The 22,317-nt window shown below is 39.5% G+C and overlaps 3 protein-coding genes across 5 annotated transcripts; 1 reads left to right on the top strand and 2 right to left on the bottom strand.

Annotated features, from left to right (window-relative positions):
• Positions 1-577: 577 nt before the first annotated feature.
• cfap221 (cilia and flagella associated protein 221) lies at positions 578-16,118 on the bottom strand. Its single transcript, XM_029169803.3, has 25 exons — positions 15,911-16,118; positions 15,460-15,615; positions 15,110-15,210; positions 13,923-14,009; positions 13,749-13,844; positions 13,481-13,581; positions 13,275-13,378; positions 11,645-11,804; positions 10,055-10,184; positions 9,784-9,898; positions 9,478-9,589; positions 9,223-9,310; positions 7,472-7,561; positions 7,066-7,161; positions 6,425-6,512; positions 6,092-6,177; positions 5,638-5,718; positions 5,303-5,410; positions 5,019-5,201; positions 4,818-4,903; positions 4,595-4,664; positions 4,319-4,419; positions 2,004-2,096; positions 1,796-1,897; positions 578-1,313 (listed from the first exon to the last, which is right to left on the bottom strand). The coding sequence occupies exons 2-25, from the start codon at positions 15,587-15,589 to the stop codon at positions 1,166-1,168; spliced, it is 2,556 nt and encodes an 851-aa protein (XP_029025636.2). The 5' UTR covers positions 15,590-15,615; positions 15,911-16,118; the 3' UTR covers positions 578-1,165.
• On the top strand, positions 12,526-19,792 carry sctr (secretin receptor). Of its 3 annotated transcripts, none has more exons than XM_029169937.3 (13): positions 12,526-12,678; positions 16,676-16,772; positions 17,087-17,200; positions 17,380-17,480; positions 17,654-17,751; positions 17,843-17,975; positions 18,144-18,297; positions 18,387-18,447; positions 18,524-18,593; positions 18,709-18,800; positions 18,922-19,060; positions 19,273-19,314; positions 19,395-19,792. In XM_029169937.3, the coding sequence occupies exons 3-13, from the start codon at positions 17,116-17,118 to the stop codon at positions 19,581-19,583; spliced, it is 1,164 nt and encodes a 387-aa protein (XP_029025770.1). In that variant the 5' UTR covers positions 12,526-12,678; positions 16,676-16,772; positions 17,087-17,115; the 3' UTR covers positions 19,584-19,792. The 3 variants fall into 3 exon arrangements, with proteins under 3 accessions (XP_029025770.1, XP_055360385.1, XP_029025754.1); XM_055504410.1 differs by lacking the exon at positions 12,526-12,678 and adding an exon at positions 15,564-15,669; XM_029169921.3 differs by lacking the exon at positions 12,526-12,678 and adding an exon at positions 16,354-16,595.
• Positions 19,768-21,800, bottom strand: LOC114867410 (acyl-CoA-binding protein-like). The gene is made up of 4 exons (XM_029170046.3): positions 21,571-21,800; positions 21,154-21,271; positions 20,184-20,246; positions 19,768-20,093 (listed from the first exon to the last, which is right to left on the bottom strand). Exons 1-4 carry the CDS (start codon positions 21,574-21,576, stop codon positions 20,020-20,022), a joined length of 261 nt encoding a protein of 86 aa, XP_029025879.1. The 5' UTR covers positions 21,577-21,800; the 3' UTR covers positions 19,768-20,019.
• Between the last annotated feature and the right edge of the window lie 517 nt (positions 21,801-22,317).

Below are 22,317 nucleotides of genomic sequence, written 5' to 3'. Positions count from 1 at the left end.
AGTGGGAGTTCATCGTCCTATAAACTCTCTTTGCATGCAGCTACCTGTTTCTCTAATTCTCCATTATGTCGTACTATATGGTACTTGTGGTTTTAATTATATATAGCTATAGTTAAAGCCTACATATCAGGTTTGTACCAGATAATTACACAAGAATGATTAATATAAGTCCTCAAGGGCATGAATGTGCAGCAAAAAGGAGAAGTACTTTTTTTAACAAAAAAAAAAAACCAAAAAACTCAATGTATAAGTATGGAAGCAGTATGGCTTAAAGCTTCTAGTCTGACTCCAACCACATTTCCAAACAATGTAACCTATATATAAAACATATTGTCAGCATGTGTCTTCTAATACAATACGGTTCAACGTGCCACTGGCCTTTCACTGCATACATTACAGTATGTGAGGCTACAAACACACTCACTGAAGGACAAACAAATGCAAAACCTAGCGTGGGAGCTCCCCCTAGGGGTCACAGCAGACACATACTTTACTCAAGTCCACAGACTGTCAGCTCTTTGCTGCACAAACATAAATATAACTGTCCAAATATTTTAATCATGTTCCAGTGATACCTACATCAACAAACTGTTAAATTAGAAGTTGAACACTAATCAAAATCTGATATTATTTTCTGACACCAATTAGAATTCCTGGCAATGAAAATCTCTTTCTAAATGCCAATCAATAATGTATCTCCTCTTATCAAGACTAAGCGTGGGAATTAATTTGAAAAACATTTAATTGGAATAGATCCAACACTCAAGTATAATGCATTAATGAGGCAGAACAGATAAACATATACAGTCACCACAGCCCCATACAAAACAGTATGGAGATGATGAAAAACGTGTTTAATTGAATGTACTTGTCAGTAATGTGACAAGATTTTTAGAGTATACTGTACTGTAGCTGTGCTTATATATGGATCAGAGTGGGCGGAGGGATAACAAATTTATAGGCTTTGTAAGAGGCACAGGAGGGGAGCTGACTGGTAATTTGAGTGGGTGGAAGGAGGCTTATGAGGTGGGTGATAAAGTAACAAGGTTTTATGTTACAGTGTCAGGCTAGAAAGTGTAGAGTCTTATTTGGATGGGTTTCAGAACGAGTACTTTATAACGCTTGTTTGCAGTGACTATGCTTCTTCATGTATCAGTACAGACGCTCATGATATGAGTGCGGTGTTTTGCCTGTTCTCTCCACTCAGGGTCCAGTCAGTGACTCCAAGTTGCTTCAGCCTAGACATCACTCCTTTTGCCATCTGGTTGACCTCAGACCTGTAAGTCTCTTCCATCTGATGCTCCCTCAGGTGCCTGTGACAGAGCAATTTAATATTACCAGTGGAAGAACTAGACAGCTTCAGCCCTGAATACAAAGTTTGGTAGACCCATTTAGTAGTCATATAATATGTCAGAATATGACATAAATATTTCTCTATGCTTATATATTAGATGACAATAATTTATTTAAGTATTAGCTTAAACCCTTGCTTTGAATATCTGTATAATATGACAACCCAACATATATTACTGTGATAACATGATGTATACAGTAAAATGACAACATTGCAATATGACTTTGCTGAAATAATAGCTTATTCTTCATGTACAACATTCTTACTGCACATTCCAAAACTATCTATAATATTTGTATATTTATATGCATTTGCTCATGTTTAATTGTTAATACAGAGCACTTTGTAATATCCACTCACTCAATAAATATACTTACTTTAGCATCTATTCTATTTAATGCTTTTCTCAATTGTGAATGATCTTTGTGGCAGTAGTCTTACCTAGCTGTCACTCCAGTGCTGCTATTGGAGACCAGAGCTTCTCCTGTCAAAAACTCTGCCCTGATCATCTCTGGTGTCAGTCGCACCCTTGGGGCCTCACACCTACAAAGGCAAACATGCATAATCTGAGAATGAAAACAGCGATTTCACCTGAAAGTTGACACAAAAGCATTTTAACGACAAAATCAATAGCGTTGGACGTGCTTACGGTTGGTCCATTAGTGATGACATATCATCTGGAAGGGCAGTGAGAGGAGGTGGTGCTGAGAGTGGAAGTATATCAGTGCTGTAGTTGACAGACCTACAGAGCACACAAACGCACACTTAGCCTCAAGAGCCAGACCAAACATTACTGAATCAAGATAACGATCAGTTACGCGTCTACTCCATCTTACTAAGATGAAAGCTCTCCTCAGGTTTCAAAGTCTCAGTTTGGAAAGTACAGTAATGGCAAAAGTGCTCCTCAGTCAAAGTTGACAGCACTTAAGGCAAAAAAGAAATGTAAAACAGACACAAGCCACAGGTTTGACTTTGGAGGCAATTGTGATCAAGGCTATGATATGACTCTGACAGAAATCTTATAAGGCAGGAGTATGGATCACACTGTCACACACAACTACAGTCTTGTGTGTATGAAGATGTCATGACCTGGACTAATGTATTAGATTAAACCATAGTTACTGTGGCCTATCTGATTGTTTCCTCAGATTTATCATTATAACAGTCTAATGTGTCTAAAAAAATCCCCATTATAACCCTAATGGTAACAAATCTCTGTGTATCCTGTGTGCTACCATTCATTTTAATTACCAGCCACAGTACACCAGGCTACAGCAAGTGTGACCTTATGAAGAGTTGGTGTCAACGAAAAGGTTTCTAAAGGAAATTCTCAAATAACACACTTTAGCAGTAGTTCTTTGAGTCACTGTGTTTGACAGTAGAGAGGCTATAAAACATTTGAGTTTGTTTTGACATTAGCATCAACGGTCCTCTTAATAATTCACACAACACTAAACATGGGAAACAAACCCTCCTCTCCTCCTCCTACTGTCAAGTTTATACTCATCTATTATCGCCTGCTGATGTAAATCACACTGTTTGTTTTTTAGATAACCAGGGACACTGAGAAGGCAGACAGTGGAGCATTGTTAAATTATTACTCTGCGCAAGGAAGCTTGTAGAAACTCATCTCTCGCATGGAAATACTGTAAATAAAGACAATACTTTGCACAACACAGGGATCTGAATGTGTCCATGTGTGAACAGTGGTGGATTAAATTACAACTTGGTGTCACTGCTTCATTGGCTTTGCAAACTTCACTTTGTTACTTAAATCAGCTTTAAATCATGAATTCAATCACAAGATGAATTCCAAGGATGAACGGACAAGACCATTTCCTAGCAAAGGGTCAGAAACAGAAATGTGTTTTGCGTTCCTGAGTGGTATTCACTGTGACAGGACGCACACAGCATAAAGTGTACCTTAAATAGAACAGGACATGTTGTGTTCACAAATACACTACATCAAAACATCATCATTTATTCACTGTCCATTTATTCTAAAGGCTGAATAAATCATAAATTCATTGTGTAAGTAGAGACCGCGCATCTCAATGTGACCTGAATCCTGTCCACATATTCTAGAGTTCTAAGTGAGGAATACAATGCTACAGCATAAATTAATGATTTTGTGAGAGCAACTTTTTACCTATTTAGAAGAATTATTTATAAGGTACCACACCAAGTCTTCAAAATAATATTTTCTGTAAACCTTTCTTTAAACAAACTGGAACTAAGGCAGCTCACAACATAAGAATATGTTAAAATTAACCTCACTTCAACCCAAAATATCAGAAATATGGTCATTTGCACTTCAAAGAATTCAATGTGTGCGTTAGTTTGTCAGGAAGTTTCTTAAACCTAAGTGTGTGATTAGTTTTTATTTATTATAGACCTAATTATTAATATTTGTATTTGTATAATTAGTTACTAAAATATACTAATAATTAGTTAAGTATTTTATATATAATTCGTTTTTTTGCTGTTTAGTCCACAAACAATCAGTTCCTAAATTCACATTCCTCCATGAGCTGGAAAGACATGGAGAGCGGATGTGAACAACATTGCCCTTCTACTACGTAAACAACTAGGCTAAATATGTACGAGCAGTTTCTGATCCCACGTTGCTCCAGCTGAAGCTTCTCAGCAGCTTATTTCACTAGTGTGTAAACAACATGATGGTCCTTTAGCTTCTGGGTGACTGTTCTCAATATTCAGTCATCACTATTCACTTACTCAACAAAAGAAGGGGAATAGGAACTGTCACAACTTCACATTGTAGACAGTGATGTGGCAGTGAATGATATCAAACTGCTGTTGTTGATCATTATATATTTATGTCTGTTAACATCAAAGGTGGCCACTGAACTGTATTATAGAGATAAAAGGCAGATAAACCACATAAACACTCAGCAACACTGTCCAACAAAGCAATCTAAGTACTATAAGTAGTTTGTAACCTACCTACTCGGTGCACAGTCACTGTTTAGAGCAGGTTGCTTTGACAGACATTTCAGTGCAACTGAACCAAAATCCTTCCACAACATGACCCCCTTGAACGCTTCCTGTTGAGAGGCAGAGCCAAAAAATCAATGTCAACAAAACAAAAGTAACTACCCAACCAAATGAAGGGTTGTAAAATGTGTATTTCTCCATTTGGTGCCGGAAATTATGGTAACCCTTGCTTTCAAGATGCCTTCATGATAAAATGAAAAGAAAGTGACACACTGCAAAAGTTACCTTGCAATCTAGAGGCTTGTTGTGAGCGAGTGGCATTTGTGGCATCATGCTTCTCTCAGGGATAGTATACCTACGTACAAAAAGTACTAAAATAACTTTGCCTATAGTGTCAAATTAAAAGCTAAAATGATCAATAGCTGGCTTTAATTAGGGAATGTTTTCAAAGTAAGGAATTAATCAGAATGACTTTTTTGTACTTTGAATAACAGAGCACAGCTTTTACCTTGGCAGAGGGCAGAGGTAGAACTCAGGGTCACACTCTAGGTATTTGGGGGTTGGTTTATAAGCCTGCAGGCCAGGAGCTGGGTTCTATATTTGAGACACACACAGAATAAATGCAATGCTGTCAACATGATCTGCATCACGTTCAATGTGTGACACACAGTAGTCTTAAATAATAAAGCTGACTCAAATGATGACTCACAAATATTCTGAGTGGGTTTGCTGGAAAAGGTCTGAGCAGAGGTTCAGGGGCACTGAAGGTGAGACCAGCAGTCAGCTTTGCTATCACACGCTCTTCGTTATTTCCTGGCTGCTGTTCCTGTTGTATTTGGGACCCCAATGATGTACGGGCTTGGACTTCAGCCTCATCAAGCACCAGCTCTTCCTGTGATGGTGAAAAACTGTGTAATTGGCTGTGGCTAGCTAATTAAAACACAATGCAAACAATATTACAGTATGATAAATATCCAGGTGTTCTACAGTTACCAGGGCTCCACTTTGAAGTGGTCGGGCTAACGAAGAGGGGATGTAAGAATTAAATGCTTCCCATGTTGACACAGGCTGGTAGCCCATGAGCTTGTAGTGCTGAGGAACCTGGAGAGCCAAAGCAACAGTAATAGGTGACATGGTTGTAACTGTATCATAATTTCAAAACAACATACAACAGTTGGGGTTACACAGACAATGTTTCTTCAGTCATCAAAAAGTACCCAAGACACATTCAACAAAGTAAAACAACTCATGTAAAGGTAATTATTCTACTTAAGTACATGTACAGTATACAGTAAGCTGCTCAGATGTGTGTTGCAGTAAATACCTACATGAAGTTTGAACAAAGGAATTTTTGTTGTTACAATCAGATTGATGGGATCCATAGGTACTGTAGCCAAACCATGATGAGCCTACAAATTTCAAGGAGACAAATGGCATTATTTGTTCAGTTGAACACCGAGGCCTTTTGTCTGCAGGGCATCAGGGAAATGAAAGATTTAATCAAAGAGCTGGAAACTGAGCTTCCTTTTTGATTTCACAGTTAGATCAAAGATGTCTTCCCAGGGAAATAATGAATGGAAGATTGTTTCATGTGCAGGACAATGGGCAGCGGTGACTCTTCATTTTCTGCATGTCAGCTACCATTTAGGTCATTTAGGATTTCAAATCATGTATATCAGAACTGATATATATATATACACCAGAACAAATATATATGTATGTATGTATAGGGTTCAAACTCTGTTACTATTATTGCTGCTGCTGCTTTCATAACATACTCACCAGTGGCTCATCTTCATCAGGAAAGACAGGAAAGGAAAATGGAAAGATTCTCTCCGGTGTGATCTTCAGATCAAGCATTATCTCATCTACAAAGAGGTTTTTTGAAATACATGTATTGATTATTATTTCCAAAACATATTCACAGAATAACAGAAAGAACACAGAACCACAAATAGCCATGTTCCATAGGCACTTATATATAGTATATTGTCCAAGAACCACATAATAACCAGAAGCAATGTCATCTCAGTCTTTCCTCTAGAAATATAATCAATTAAGACAACACAAAGATTATTTCTGAACTGAGATTATAAGATAAAGGAGAATCAAAACCTTTCAGTGCTGAGGGCGGGTTCTTTAAATGATCTGCCAGTTTTTTTAAAGAGGCCAGCCTGTGGCTCATGCGACACTGTATTACCACCTAAAAAAAAGAAGTAACAGGGTGTTGATCCAAGTTTTTCTACAAAACTCTTGTTTATGTTCCTCCATTCGGCAGTGATATTGAAAGAATGCACAGTACATTGACTTGATAACAGTTACAGTTAATAACAATATGAACAAAGTGCACACACAGGAAATGAATGGCCACTAAATACAGTGCGCTGGTATTATGTAACTATGACAATAGTGTTTGGTACATCTGTCACAGTGATGCTATTTTGGGACACGCTCCTATGGGTTGTATCAAAGACATATACATTTATTTATGGGGGATTAGCACATTGCTACTAAAGGTAACACAGTGAACCCATTTCAGAAAGGAGAGGCATGCTCATTCTTCAGCTTCGAGGGGAGATGTGAGATTACTGTGGTTTTACTGAATTGCACTGCCTCTAGGAAAATTAACTGTACTGTACAGAATATTATGAATTCTGTACAGCCCCACACAGTTTATGTGTGACGTGTTTGTTCATACTGTATAGGGAATGTGCATTGTAACATATCCCAGTGATCTACTGCTAGCATGTGTTTACCTTGCGTGCTGCCTGCTGGAACAGTTTGAGGGCTCGTTGTTTTAGCTCCCACTGAAAACTGGAGTAGAACTGGAAGGATGGGGATCCCTCTGGGGGCTGGAGGAGGTTAAAAAGACATTTCACATTAGTTCATTTTGTCGCTAATAGATTACTTTTGTGGTTCGGTTTCAGAATATTTGAATGACAAATGACAGATGGGTAAAAAGTTATTGTTAAATTGAATGTTTTATTGAACAACTGAGACTCTATTGAGGCTCAAATCAGATGTCAGGGAAACATAATCTAACAATGATGAGAGCAAAGAAGCTACCAAAAACAATAACTCATACAGACAGTATTCATGAGGACGTTTTCATTTTCTCAGCCAAGCTAACCAAGGCAAAAATTCCATGTTTGAAAATTGTACCTGTCCTGCTTTAAAAAGCAACCGTGTGGAGAAAAGTTTAGGTTGTCCATTAATGATGTTTTCCTGTTTCCTTACATCTTCCCTTCTTGCCTACAACAAATCAGCAAAATAAAAGTCTGTAAAGTAGAGTCATAGTAAGTACAGTAAGTGAAATATGTGGAGAATCAAATAACAGTAAAGAAAAACAGAAATGATGACATTTCTTAAGCATCTAATGTAAACCAGCCTTGTTTTGGGCTTTTTCTAAATAAGCTTGACAGGTAAAAAGAATTAAAAGGAACTACGAACATGTGCACACACAACCTTTCACCGTTTATTATCATTCTTGATCTGAGAAAGAATCTCCCTGGCTGTAATGCGTTGTCCCTTTGGATATGTGGACAGAGGATTACAGCAAAGTGCATCACATAAACGACAGCGCATTATACGAATGACAGATGAGCAAAGCTCTGCGTAAATAGAGTCTGAAAGGGTTCCAAAGTGAGTGATTGGACATGTTTAGGTGCTTCAGGACTTGTGTGGGTTGGGGCAGGTGTGTAATTTATATGGACATAATTGTAGGTGATAGGTCAGTTCTGGTTTTGAACTGAAGTGAGTGCTTCCCTGCTGGGACAACAGTGATTCATGCAGTGATGTTCCTGTTAGCATGCTAGCAGACTAGTCAATTGCTAAATGCTATGTTAACAAATTCAATAAGATCCTTCCTCAATACAGATGTTTCTTACATCATAGCAACATTAAACAGAGTTCAGGTCTTTATAATTAAATCAATAGACACTGAGAAGTATTTTCCCTCGTTCATCTCACTTTTTCAAACCTTAACCAACACAGTCATGGTGATGAAAGGTTTGTGCCACAAAGCTGTAAACTGTAAATCATACTGATAGCAGCAGCACGCCACAGTTTATCTCTTGGGTTACTTAGATTCTGGCTTGTCAAGATCCTAAAGAGGACCTAGAAAGACAGATAGTAGCTCTTCCTATCATAAAAACAATGGCGTTCCCATAAAGTCCCAAGGTGTGATGATACAAGGCAGTGAAGTCAGAGTGCAAGCCAGAAAACGCATCCGTGTGTATTACAAACACTGCAGGTAGAGAGGAGATGCAGGAGGAAGGGCTGTGAAGTGTCTATGAAAGTTCCGTCAACTATTCAAATAAACTTCTGGGGACACTCAGAGTCTCATATTTCAAAACTGAACAGTTACTTTGGAGAATGCATATTTCCTCAGTCACTCCTAACAAAATCAATCAAAGGAAAAAAAAATGTAAGCGTAAAATTCACCATGTGGATCCTGTACTAATAAATCAGGCTCTGACACTGGTATGCACATGTTCTCAAGCATGAGTGATTCATTATCAACACATTCAACAATGGCAAACACTTACAGTTAGCACTTACATCTTTGCATGATAAGACCCACAACAAAACCGGAAGAATAAAAAAAAACATTATAGTGATCAATCCTGATTTAACCTGGTCGGGTCATCCTGCATACAGTACATCACTCTTCAGTCCTAAAAGTCAGTGTTCTGCAGGTTTTTGTTTTTGTTATAAATTAATGCAGACTCCCATCTGGAAAAACTGTCGTAACATTGCGTCAAGTTTCAGAAATGTAAACACACAAAATATCAGGGTGAAGTTTACACTCCCAAATAAATGTAAGCCAAACAGTCACAAAGGGATCTGATGTCTGTGTTTCATCTAAAATGTGTAAGACTTTGAAGAGATGTTTTCTAGGTTTACTTACTTACCATGTACTCATGGAGTGCGATCTCTCTCTCCTCTGCTATATGCCTCCTGGCTTCGCCTGACATAGGATCCTTACCAATATCAATTTGCCTGAATGAACCAGATACTAATTGTTCACCACTTATTAATGTCATTTTAAATTTCTCTAAATACATTCACAGGACAACACAACACAACACTGTGCAAACTTTAAGTCTACAGTATGTGAAACATGTTTTCACATTCATTTTATGATTGTATATTGTAGTTAAACCTACCATATGCTGTGGTTAGCTTGCACTTCCTTCACATTTTGTTGAACCTTTTTTTTAAAGAGGGCCTCCTTCATCTGCTTAGTTTGGACACCACTTACATTGGCACAGGACATGGCTGAAATCAAGCAAACAACAGCAAAATAAGACGTGATGTGTATTTTGCAATGTGCATCATCTGAGAAGCAGTTTGCTCCATGGCAACAACTTGTGCAAAACTGAATATTGTAGCAGTGCCCTAATTCAGGTTTGATGAGGTGACATCTAAGTGACAAAAAGTCAGGGACACTTGAAGACTAAAATAACATCTACCTTCCCTCAGGTCTTTGGAGGTGATTTTACTGGTGTCTCTGATTAGCATCTTTGCCACACCTGCAGGAGTACAGACATTCACCAGAGCTTTCAGTCCACACTGATCTTTCAATATCTACAGCAGAGGTAAGGAAAATACAAAATGAAATTATATACCAAATAAATACTAAAACATATGTGCACTTTACTCACAACATAAACTTTAAAAGATATATATCAATTCCCATAACAGAAAAGAGAAAATTAATGTATTCACATCTCATTCTATTACCTTTGAGTTATCAGCATGCTCGTTTGACTTTGATTTGGTTTTCCTTCGATGTAGCACTTGGGTAGCAGATGATGGACCTTTACATTCTGCAGACGCCGCATCGCCACGGCCCAACTTCTTTTCCAGCTGACTATCATGTAGAGAAAGAAAAGTACACCTGATGGAGTAAACGGCTTGAAGATGTGTTCACCACTATAAAACACTAACTCTGAAACAGCTAAGGTTGCACAGCCGATACCAGTATGATATCAATATCATATGATGAATAAATGATGCAGTAAATGTCTGAAATTTTACTTTTAGGGTAAACAGTTTTGGATAAACAAATGAAATTGTTAGTTAATGTAAACCTTACTGCTGATGGTAAAAATGGCTGAAAACCTGGAGCATTTATATGATGGCATATGGGCAGCAGAGACGGAAGGGTGTGGGGATGGCAGTGAGGCAGAGCACTGAGGTCAAGAGCCAAGTTCTACCAGCTGTCACTTCTTTAGTGTCAGTGTTACCCTCATTTCTCTAACTGTGATGGGCAAAACATTTGAACATTTCTCAATATAATAATGCAAACCAATGAAACAGGACATCATTAACCAACTTAACTGGCCTTCAGAGCAAGAGTTGACTCAACACCTCTGAACCTGTGTCAACAAGAACTGAACATCATAAATGTCACCAGACTTTATTTAAAGGTTTATTGTAGGGCTATTATATTAGATTGGATTAGACTGATTAGGCTGATGGAAAATGCGATGCATAAACAAAGCTGTGCAGATATTAAAAATGATTTGTTTTGTTTAAAAATACCCTACATTTATCTCAGACATTATTAGGTAGAGGACCCTGAGCAACAGCCAAGAGTCAGGCATTGGTTGAAGCTGGAAAACACTCCATTAAGATATATTCCTTAATCTTTCAATTGCGTATATCAAATCTTTTATTTGATACCACTGCAGGGAACAGCAAACAGAAGGAGAATGTTTTCTATGCTAAGCATCCATCGGGAGGCATATCTCGGTTCATATCGCTGCACCAGCTACCGAGCTATTTTCATGAATTATTAACCGTTGGCCGAGATAACACCAAGACTGTGCGGTGGATGAAGCAACTGCTGTGTGATGGATAGCACCATCTTTCTCATGGGAACAGAATTAAACATTCAGTTTGATATTGGCTGAAAACTGTTGTCTAATAAGGGAACTTCCTCAGGGTTTTTTTCCATCTTCACAAAATCATATTGGGTGCATGTTTTTACCCGACTAGTTGGGTAGTTAGTTTGTTTATATAGTCCAAAAACGACGTTAGCTTCATATCAAGTGGGAAAAGGTTATATTTAGCGTACAGTAAGAAAGTGAGGGAGCTTTATAAGAGCAAGATGTGCTACAGTGGAAGAAAACAAAATGCTATTGGAGGCTCCTTGTGAGCTAGCGTGACTCTTAGTGGAGAGAATGACATGTTTGTTAGCTGTGGCCCTAAATGCAGCAAATGAAAGGTTTTGATTGGTCACAACTCTAAATGTATTAAAACTATGCCACTTTGCCTTTTCTCTTACTCTCTTACCATTTTCCCAAAGCAATCCACAGATCTGGTTACCTGATGTTTAGATAAGGGGTAGAACTCCCAGTGATGGTACACAGGTAGGGTTGGGTGTTGAACTGGGATACGACCAGTTGGATGGTCACCTGACAAGTCTCATACTGAGACGGGCTGAACGTCACCATGATCTTCACCTCATCATTGGCCGGTATCACACCTGCAACAGCAAACGCAAAGCAACGTGGGTTAGTGATGTGTTTATGTATTTGGAAAGGATGAATAAACAACACATCTCATGCCTCTCATAAAGTAAAAAATAAAACAAAACTATTGGATGGCCAGTTAAAGGTCTCAGCTACAGTAAGTATGTTTTCAAGGCTGGAAGACTTGATTTCTGTGGACTCTTAAAAAGAATAAAGAGAAAGAAAATGTTTATGCTGGAAATCCATTTTCATTTTCTAAAAACCAGTATAGTATATAAATAGTCTACTCAAAATGAAGCTAAAATGAATAATGGGTTAAAGAAACCCATCAGGGATGATTACTACCGCACAAAAAAAACACGCAAGCTTCAAAAACCCTTATTAATGCCTCAGGGGAACTGTTTGAAAAACGTTTTTGAGAATCATAGTTAACTGCTGAGGGACCTGGTGGTTCTGTATTGTGAGCTGCAGGTGTTGTACACAAACACCACAATAATAAAGATGGGTATGTTTTTTTTTTCTTTTCAGACAAAGAACAGTGCATTTGTATCCTCGCCTCACTCCGTGTTTAAAACACGCTAATACTGCGGCTCTAAGTCCAAGCCCGAGTGGTTTTTCCGTTGTGTTGTTATGATCCCTGCCAGATCATGACTACTGGTTTATGTCTGTGTGGAAGCTGGAGGCATCGCTCAACTTATGCGCTGACTTGTTCAATACACAACACATACCAGGTCAAGGCTGTGACGGAACCCAGCTACACCTGCTGCCTGGATGGTACCGGCGAGCGTCATGCCCTGGAGGAAGCTACGGCCCGTTAGCCGTTAGCCTTTAGCTCATCTCACCTGCCCGGGCTACAACTGGGACCAGCTTCCAAACATACGCATTTAAGTAATTTTGTTACACTGTTTTCAGACTGGCGTTAATGTGACTTTCATAAACGTTGCCAACGTTCAGAATAAGTTAGCCAATTAGCTAACATTAGCATTTGTCAGTGTGGACAAGTGTCCTTTTTTATTTAAGGCGTAAAGCAAACCTGATATATAACGTAACGCGGCCGCTTACGCAATGTCTCAATCACCTGACAGTTTATTCACAGCAATTTGAAGTTGACATTTGTGTTCGGTGGTAGCAGAAAACACGACGCCCGCCGCACGTTGCCACGCTGCTCTTCAAGACTGTCCTTCAAACCCGTGTTCGCTACACCGGTGTTACGGCGGGTTCTGCTACCGTGCTGCTCACTGACCAATAGGAAAATCTATCTTAAATCCTATACACGGCTAAGTAGCGCAAATGCGCATTGCGGTGAATTAAGGAAATCAGTAAATCGTTTTGCTTTTTTCTAAGCATAAAATAATGTATGATAAGAGGAGAGAGAAATATCTATATTGAAATGCTTCAGAACATTTGTTCAAAAATGGCACAATATATGTAATATCTCGTTGTCAGTGAGTGATTTGTCATGTTTAATCAAAGGACTTTACTACCTGCCAGTGGATGGATGGAGAAGGCCTCATGGGGCTGAATCACATACACTTGGAATTCAAAGTCAATAGGGCTGCTGCATCTCAGAGGAATAGCATGGGTTACACTAGAGAGCGGTGGAAAAATAACAGATGAGATCATTATAGCAGTAAAAGTAGACAGGAGGTCTTAATGGATGTGAGCACATTCTGTATGTACACATAGACACCTTTGTCCAAGTGGTACAGCTGATAGGTGGATATGAGAAGGAATGTGCAGGTCATCGATGACCGGATAAGCATGAACTGGAATTAACAGGTTCTCATCCCCCTTAGACAAAATGCAGAGGGTTAAAGTATCACAAATTAAGTCTCATAACTAAACGGAAACATATTAGATGATTAGTTAATGCATTTAGGATCGGTTCTCTTTGCTCGGCTGTTTGCTGGACGGTGTGCGAGTTCATGTGTCATAGCATGGCTTTGACAGATCCTGACCTGGCAATGAATCCGAATGCAATCGTAGAAGTAGCGCCACTCATCAGGAGAGAATCTGACCTTCAGTGTGTAGGCAAGGCCGGGGAGAAGTCGATACTTGAGTCGAAACACATTTGAAATAATAAGAAACGACACCAACTGCACTTGTGAGAAATTTGCGATGGAAAAAAATACCTTTTTAGTGTAAGTTGTTTGGAAGTGCTTGGTTTGGGTGGGAATGATATGAATATTCATAACTTCAGATGAGATGTTGATTAGATTCTGAAGAGAGGAAGAGAAGACAGAAAAGCGTAATCCATCTAATCATGTGCACTTGAGAAAACTATTTGCATGTTCCTGATGCTCGCAGCCAGTCTGTGGTGCTTCACCGCAGATATGAGGGGTAAAATCAGTGGCCTTTCAAACAAACCATGTTTATCTTTGATGGATAAACTAAAGGAGACACACTTTTACTTGGGTCGCGATGCTGGAATTACTTAACTGTTTGTTCTTATTAAAAACTTGATCTCGTTTATAGCTATGACTTTATAGCAAATAAATATTACTGTAAAATGTGAATTGTTTGTTTAACTGTTTAAATGTGTCAAGGTGGCCACTGACTATAGCTTATAAGAGTAATTAATTTGGGTTAAATGGAAATCGAATACATACATTGTATAGTCACATTATGATGTTCAGGAGATATAAAATGAAATGATAGTTTAGTTCTGTAAAGTTAAAGAAAAAAGCTAAGATGACTCATTCAATTAGTAATTATGCTGTTGAGAGATTAGAGAATCTCTCTAAAAATGTTAAAGTTTTAAGTACGTAGCAATCTGCTTCTAGTTCTAGTCTGTGTTGTCCTGGAAGTGACCAGTGCTGGGAATGTGACACCATAAAATGTAATATATCCACTCACTCATATACTTTATGTTACGACTGACTCACTAAATATAAAAGACTCTAGCAGGAGCATGTTCCTTAAATCCTCTCCGCCCTCAACAAACAAGCACAGATTACACACATTAGCACGTCACAGGCGACTTCACCTTTATCCAGGCATCATTTACATGCTTAAATGTGGTTTCACACATCACAGTTGCCAAGCGCTGCAAAGATGTGGCTATGATGCACTTACGAGAAACTGCTCCAGCAGTGAAGCTTAATCAACATAACTTACTATACGACGTCATAGTAGGACATGCTAGTTTTTATTGTAGCATTATTTCATATTCCTCCTTATTAATGTGCCAGGAAGACGTTACAGACCAGGGATACTATTATGTAAAATAAAACTGTACGCTTGCTGTCAAGTGGACTGTAAATTGAAGACTGTTAACTAACATGAGTAAGGATGTCACACCCAGCAGTGTTTTCCTCACCAGGATCTTTGTGTAATCCTTCTCGAGTGCGAACCCACTGAAATGAAGCTCTGGGGGTTCTGCTTGGATCAGGCCGTTGCTTTTCAGTTTGGCATAGATTTCTAAAAAGAAGAAAAACACATGTATGAAACTGGAATGCCGATTTAGCATGACAAAAAGTTCAGTGTCTGAAGATTAAAAATACAATTGTCAGCTATTTCAAACCCAAAGTGAACAGTGATAATAAAATAACTAAAACATCTTGGTCTTAACTACATTTATTCATCAGTCACTTTTTATCATAGTATGAAAATGTAACGTTTAATATCGCTGGCCACCGGTGTGTTTGAGAGGTCGCGTTTGCTATGTACTTGACGTGAGGAGATGATTGGGGATGCTGGCTCTGCTGCGGCTCTCCTCCACTAGCTGGCTCAGGGGCAGAGGTGTCCCCCTCCTCTGGGGCGCAGGCAGGATCTGCGGACCAGCCTGGACCACTTCCATCTTGGCAGAAGCGTCAGCTCTGGCTCCTCATGAGAGAACGGACAGGAGGTTGGAGGGCAGTGAAGGAGACAGCAGGGGATGTATGTCAGGAGATAACATGTCATGGAAAGCTCATTTCATTTTGATATAGCAGAAATTATATTATTTACAGTTATAAAGATGCTGAAAATATATGCTCCCTCTGTAATACCTGTGCTCAAAAATTTAAACTGTGAAAAATTACTAATATAATGTGTTTTGTATCTAAGTGCAGTAATAAGACATATAAATAAGCATACACGTTTTAAAAAAGCTTTTGCATAACGTAACTTCAGGACTTACTTATGTCTCAGACAAGAGGACGCTTATGGTTGTTTACAAAAAACAGCCATGTTCCGTCTATTTCCATGACAAATCAGAGGAAGCGTCCGTTTGTACACTTCTTGTTGATAGAGAAAGACCTCACCAATCAAACACTGTCGTTGCCATGGTGACACTACCGCTCAGCAAGGGGCGGGACAAGCATTTCATGGGAGAATACGATTCGTAACCGCCGCAAAACCGCGTCAAGCTAGCAAACCTGAGACCAGATGTTAGCATTTATGCTGCCAAAATAAAAGCCTGCACGACTAAATACTCTCCTGTGTCTCTCTTGGTTTGTTTGTTTATATACCTACACAACTCGTCGTATGAATTCATTTTTCAATTTCAGGCTTTTTAATTTGTAGCCAAACGTTTTACTATTTTCAGGCCTACGTACAAAAATGCATGCGGCCACAAAGAGTTTTATTTTGACAGTCGCAAAAGGACGATCGAACTTTATAGCTGAGACGATGATATCGCTTATCAGATCGCTCCGAATAGTTCTGTGCGTAACTACACACATGTTCGGACACCATATATCTGCTGCGTAGCACTATGCGTGCTTTCCATTCTAATCACATCAGATCTGGCCTTGATGGGAAAAATGAACGTGTTTGACACCATTGTAAAAGTTGGAATTGTTGGAGTTTTACTGCTGCCACAGGTGAGAAAAACGGATGCTTGGATGTATGCGCTGAAAAACCATTTAAAACAAGTGCACAATTACTTTTACCTTTCCCTCAGGCTAAATTATCATCAGGTTGCCATCATCACTTTAATCTTGAGAAAGAGGAGGAAAGGTGCATCGATGATCTGCTGTTTCAGTCACACAAAGCAACAGGTGAGTAAATACAGTTCATTATATAACTGCATTTTAGATATGACATATTGCCTCATGCTTAAAATATAAAAATATAGACACTAGTAAACTTAAATCAAAATATCTGAAAATAATGATATATTAAATCAGGCCACTTCTAATACAATGCTTTAGTGACACCATGTGGTTCATGACACAATGTACACTACATACTACAGTGTACAAACACACTAGATCCTGCAATGTACTTTATACTCAATGCAGTACACCAGCCACTTCATTGTTGTTACTCCATCAGACGAATGTAATGTGTCATTTCTGTCCTATCCATTAAGAAAACAATGTCAGTGTGCACTGTAAGGGAATGTGGGACGACCTGAACTGCTGGCCACCTGCTTCACTGGGGGAAACCGTCTCTCAGCCGTGCCCCACGTTTTTCAACTCAGAAAGTGAGCAACTACACGCATACAGTACACAATAGTATAAAAGTATTTTCAAAAGACATTCATTATTTGTGTCATTAGTCAATTATTGGCGGAATACTGATTTCGCTAGTTGCTGGTTGCATCAATTTATGCCCAACCATAAAAATAACTTTAAAAAGGAGATGTTTTTGTTTATCTTGCAGGTACAGTACAACGGAACTGCACTGCTGATGGCTGGTCAGACCCTCTGGTCCCACTTGAAGAAGCATGTGGCTACACTTTTAATGAGAGTGTGGTTGAAGAGGTTTGTAGCATCTACAATACCAAATTTGCTGGTGATCGGCCTTGAAGCATATAGAACAATTTAGTCAAAACACACTGCTTTTGGAATAAAATACTAAATCCAGGGGAAGAAATAGTTTAGCACATCAACCACCTTTAATACCTGATGCGTGATGTTCTCTTTCCTTTGGCCAGTCGCTGTATTTCTTCTATGTGAAGACCATGTACACAGCCGGATACACGTTGTCTGTCATCTCTCTTACAGTCGCCACCTCCATATTTTGTCTGTTTAGGTAAGAAACATGTGCGTGGATCATTTCTCTCTCTCTCTCTCTCTCTCCTGTTCATCTTTTAACGGTTGCACATCTCTGATTGCTTCCACAGGAAGCTGCACTGCACCCGGAACTACATTCACATCCAGCTGTTCATCTCCTTCATCCTGAGAGCAGTCTTCATCTTCCTAAGGGACTCTCAGCTATTTACTAATGAAGAACTCTACCACTGTGACTATTTCCCGGTATGAATGGGCCCATACTTTACTTTACACATTTTGCTGAATATAAATTAACAGCATAGTGCTGGTTAAGTTAGCGTAGCTTAGCACAAGGCCTTGAAGCAGGAGGAAGTACTATATTCTAGGCTGACAGGACCAACATGTCAGTACCACACCTGTGCTGTGCTGCAGGTGGCGTGTAAGGTTGTGCTGATGTTCTCCAACTACTCCATCCTGGCCAACTACAGCTGGCTGCTGGTGGAAGGCCACTTCGTGTTCACGCTGATGAGCCGCTCTTTCTTCTCCCTGAAGAAACACCTCACCTGGTACATTGTCCTGAGCTGGGGTAGGGCGACGGCGTCTTAGACACGAGCTGCGTGCACTCACAGCTCAGTGAGGCGGGTACTGACGCTGTGCCTTTGTGTGGCCACACAGGTTTACCGCTGATCGTCATGGTCTCCTGGGGGTGCGCCAAGTACTTTTATGAAAACGAATGGTAAGGAGGGTTTTAAAAAGCTCCAATCAGGTTGTTGCAGTTACATGATAACATCTTCCTAATTTTATTAACGCAGGTGTTGGGAAAACAGGAAACATGAATGGATTTGGTGGATACTTCGAGTGCCAGTTCTGCTGAGTATATGTGTAAAGATATAATTCTACAGATGTATTATTTAATATACACCTTCTAGCCAAGAGATAGGTATATCTTAAGCAGATCCCAAGTAGGAAAATACCCTGACAATATGTGTTATTTCAGGTGAACGTCGTGTTTTTCTTGGGAATTTTGAGGATATTGGTGAGCAAACTGAGAACACCGTATGCACAGAGGAATGAATTCAACCAGTACAAGTGAGTCTATTGTTGGAAATAAGCCATTAGATACAGTGAGATCCATTTGTTTTCACAACAACCTTTTTTCTGTTTACATTGACTTTACAGTAGGTGCTGTAACTGCTCTTTCTTCTTACAGGAGGTTGATCAAATCCACATTTTTTCTGGTGGCACTGTTTGGCATGCATTACATCCTGTTTGCTTTCTTCCCCGTGGAAGTCAGCAGATCGGTCTTCCAGATATGGACCTTTGCCGAGCTGGCTCTGTCATCCACACAGGTAAAGGGTGCACAGTTTTGGCAGGCATTTTGCAATTAGGAATTTCTGAAAAGGTAGTTTATCATCAAACTTCAAACAGGGACGATGGTCCAGGAGCCTCCGGGCCAAATTCAGCTCAGTGTGCTCATTTCTGAATCTCTCCATAGTTCCCAAAATAACTAAAATAATGAGAACTGCAGCTGAACTCACTGACCTCTCTTTCCATCTCTAAGGGTTTTGTGGTGGCTATTCTCTACTGCTTCTTGAATGGAGAGGTAAGAACAGCATAGCCACAAATGCATGTTTTGAAATAGTTGAGCTACTTATCACAATTGATCTGTGTATATTAAAAAAGGTGCAACATGAGGTTCAGAGGAGATGGAGGCGGTGGAGGCTCACTCAGCACCTGCCCACTCGGCCCAGGCAGCATCACAGCTCCATCAGCAACAGCGGGTCTCCTAGCACACAGGTGACCCTGCTGCCCTGTTCCCCAGGCAGCCTGGCGACCACTGGACTCCCCGTAGATACCGCGGATGTGATTTAAGCTGGGACTGGCTCAGATGCACTGTAGAGGCCAGTGGGGCTTGTTTTTGCATCTGAAAATGATTTCTTCACGCTGTCAGAGATACAGTTTCTCATCGATCTCCAGATCTGTATATTTATGGACACTCCTGCTGGCTGATACTGTGTTATCAAAAGGCAGGCGGACTCAAGACTGAGGCATTAAAGAATATTCAAAGCAGATGCAGTTTATTCAGAGTTAGACCGTCTTTTTCTTAGTATGATACAAGTTTCTAAACTTTATCCCACATGCTTCATTTAGCACGCAAATACTTAATTAATTTAGGTCCAATGTAGAATACAGTGTAGTAGCACATGCTGTACAGTCAGTTCTTAGCATCTATTTGTAGTTAAAAGTGGGAGATATGACACTGGGCATAATATCTTTGCATACTGTGTGATATAGAGGCTAATAGAGGCTAGATCCCATATTTCGTCTTTAGCGTCTCCACTAAATCTACATAGGCGGCCTTTGCTTCATCGTTGGACATACCTAATGGTTTAAAAAACAAAATGAAGATTACAACTATAGTTCTGAGGTAGTACAGATGATCAACAGGTGCTTTAAAAGTGCCATTCTGACCTTTCTTTGCCTCCCATGCGTCCCATTTTGCTTTTCCAGTGAAGTCAAACATCCCTGGACGTGCTATGGATGAAAAAGAAACCATCAATAACACAACAACAATACAATACACAGGCTAAACAACTGTTTATTTGAAATGTGCTACATAGCTTACTGTACAGCAGCAGCACAGAGACATTGTTTCTTCTTTGTCTGTCATTTTTAACCGATGACAATCAATTAATCACAAATGTAATTTAATACTTCTTACTAACTTTTCCTAATATTGCCTAATATCAGAAACATTGATTTAATCAACTGGACTAATGGCATGTCTCATTATTGCTGGCATGATTTATAATAGTTTATTTTAGCTTTTCGTTGGGATAAGTGCAAGTACGGCATTATACCTCATTATAAGTAACAATTTCAGTAGCAAAGTGAAGGATATAAATTGAATATTCCGTGAAGGTGCATAGGTTTTCACTTGTTGACGAGGTTTAGATCAAACACCTGTAAACAATAATATAACTCAACTGAAAAGCACTCAAGTGAAACAAATTTACACTTATAAACTATAAACTGTGAATAAACACACTTACTGTAGTTATGTTACTGCACTGACTGATGTGATGTAATCCTCATTTAGTTAATGATTATTTAATGTAACATTTCAGTGGTCCGTGTCATGACAACTTCTTTTTTGCATACTTCTGTATTTGATAGAATATCCAAATAAGCCAATATATTTCAACTGATGTTCTAATCTTCTTCTCAGAAAACCCAAAACATGTGAATTCTTGTCAAAGGTCAGATAATCCCAGAGCAGTTCAAATGGTACTTTCACTCATATTACTAAAGTATATTGCTAAATATGAGCCTGCTGAATTCCCACCCTTGATCGCGGTAAAATCACTGACACACATCAGAGCCGTCAATTCGTTTTGAAGCCTTTTCACACGAGTAACTCAGTTCTGACGCTTTAACTCACCAATGTTGACGTCACCAATAGTGGCTTGCTTATATAAACCATACAGCACAGTCATCTCTGCTTGGTCTGGCTTCTGTTTCAGTACCTTCACCTCCTCTGCTGCTTTTTCAAAGGATTGCTGGCAAAAGAAGACACACACACACACACACACACACACACACACAGACAGACAGACAGACAGACAGACAGACAGACAGACAGACAGACAGACAGACAGACAGACACACACACACACACACACACACACACACACACACACACACACACATCACCTCATTACATTGACGCAACACATGTATCTCTAGCAACCTCATTATAGCACGTGTGACTCTAAACCCAACACAATTGACATACATGAAACATCATAGGATCGCACGTAAACTGTTAGGAAAAACTCGTAACGGAGATTCTACTTACAGCCATGTTTGAAGGAGAAACGAACACACCCTGCTGCTGCTAAACTCGCCTTTCACTCAGGGCTCGTCCAACGAGTCTTGCAAAACTTTGACGTGTTGAAACAGGAAGTTAGTGCCAAACGGGGAGGTGCTTTATGAACTGGGTGTTTTTTCCTAAAACGGAGTTGTGACACACATGCACAGTACCACTTGATACCATTTAAACCTTAAAATATTATAACAATTATAACATAATGCAACTCATAATCTCTACTACTCTGTCTTGAGCCGTACGCGCTGTGAGGGACAGACGTGGAAGTTACGTGATGACGTATTTAAATTGGATCACGTGGTGCTGGTAACGGCGGCAATCACACAGGGCACATCACACTGGAGTTGCGTTACGGAGTGGGTGAAGGGGGAGGCGCCACTTATATGCACGTGATGGCCGTTTTGCCGCACACTGATGTTGGACGCTGAACGACGTGCACCAAAGGCATTTTGAATACAAGAAAGTCAGGGCATTGGTACTAAATGTGTTTTTGAAAAGCTTCGAGTTTATTTCACTTACTTGACAAAGAATCATAAGCTTAACATGTTTTGACTTCGCCTCCACAGAAGACAGCCCGTTGTCGGTCTGTTTTCCAGCCGTGTTTATTCACCAGACAAGTGAAATATCCTTCTTCCAGCACACGATGGCAGCATCCTCATGTTTAACGATGGGATGGCTGCAGAGAGACAAGGGCTCATTACACTTATTCTCAATCTA

Source organism: Betta splendens, chromosome 2 (genome assembly GCF_900634795.4).
Source record: "Betta splendens chromosome 2, fBetSpl5.4, whole genome shotgun sequence".
NCBI classification, from domain to species: Eukaryota; Metazoa; Chordata; class Actinopteri; order Anabantiformes; family Osphronemidae; genus Betta; species Betta splendens.
The sequence above is the reverse complement of the archived record's forward strand: the minus strand, read 5'-3'. Positions and strand labels throughout refer to the sequence as shown.

Bases quoted from the DNA above. Each gene is read 5' to 3' on its own strand.
- cfap221 (XM_029169803.3), bottom strand. From the start codon at position 15,589: ATGGAAGTGGTCCAGGCTGGTCCGCAGATCCTGCCTGCGCCCCAGAGG. The intron at 15,211-15,459 runs GTACATAGCAAA...TCTTCTTTTTAG, and splicing joins CAATCATCTCCTCACGTCAA to AAATCTATGCCAAACTGAAA. The intron at 7,162-7,471 runs GTACAATTTTCA...AACCTCCTCCAG, and splicing joins TGCTTTTTAAAGCAGGACAG to CCCCCAGAGGGATCCCCATC.
- sctr (XM_029169921.3), top strand. From the start codon at position 16,527: ATGGGAAAAATGAACGTGTTTGACACCATTGTAAAAGTTGGAATTGTT. The intron at 18,801-18,921 runs GTGAGTCTATTG...TTCTTCTTACAG, and splicing joins AATGAATTCAACCAGTACAA to GAGGTTGATCAAATCCACAT. The intron at 19,061-19,272 runs GTAAAGGGTGCA...TCCATCTCTAAG, and splicing joins TGGCTCTGTCATCCACACAG to GGTTTTGTGGTGGCTATTCT.
- LOC114867410 (XM_029170046.3), bottom strand. The intron at 20,247-21,153 runs GTGAGTTAAAGC...TTTCATCCATAG, and splicing joins TATTGGTGACGTCAACATTG to CACGTCCAGGGATGTTTGAC. The intron at 20,094-20,183 runs GTCAGAATGGCA...TTAAACCATTAG, and splicing joins CGCATGGGAGGCAAAGAAAG to GTATGTCCAACGATGAAGCA.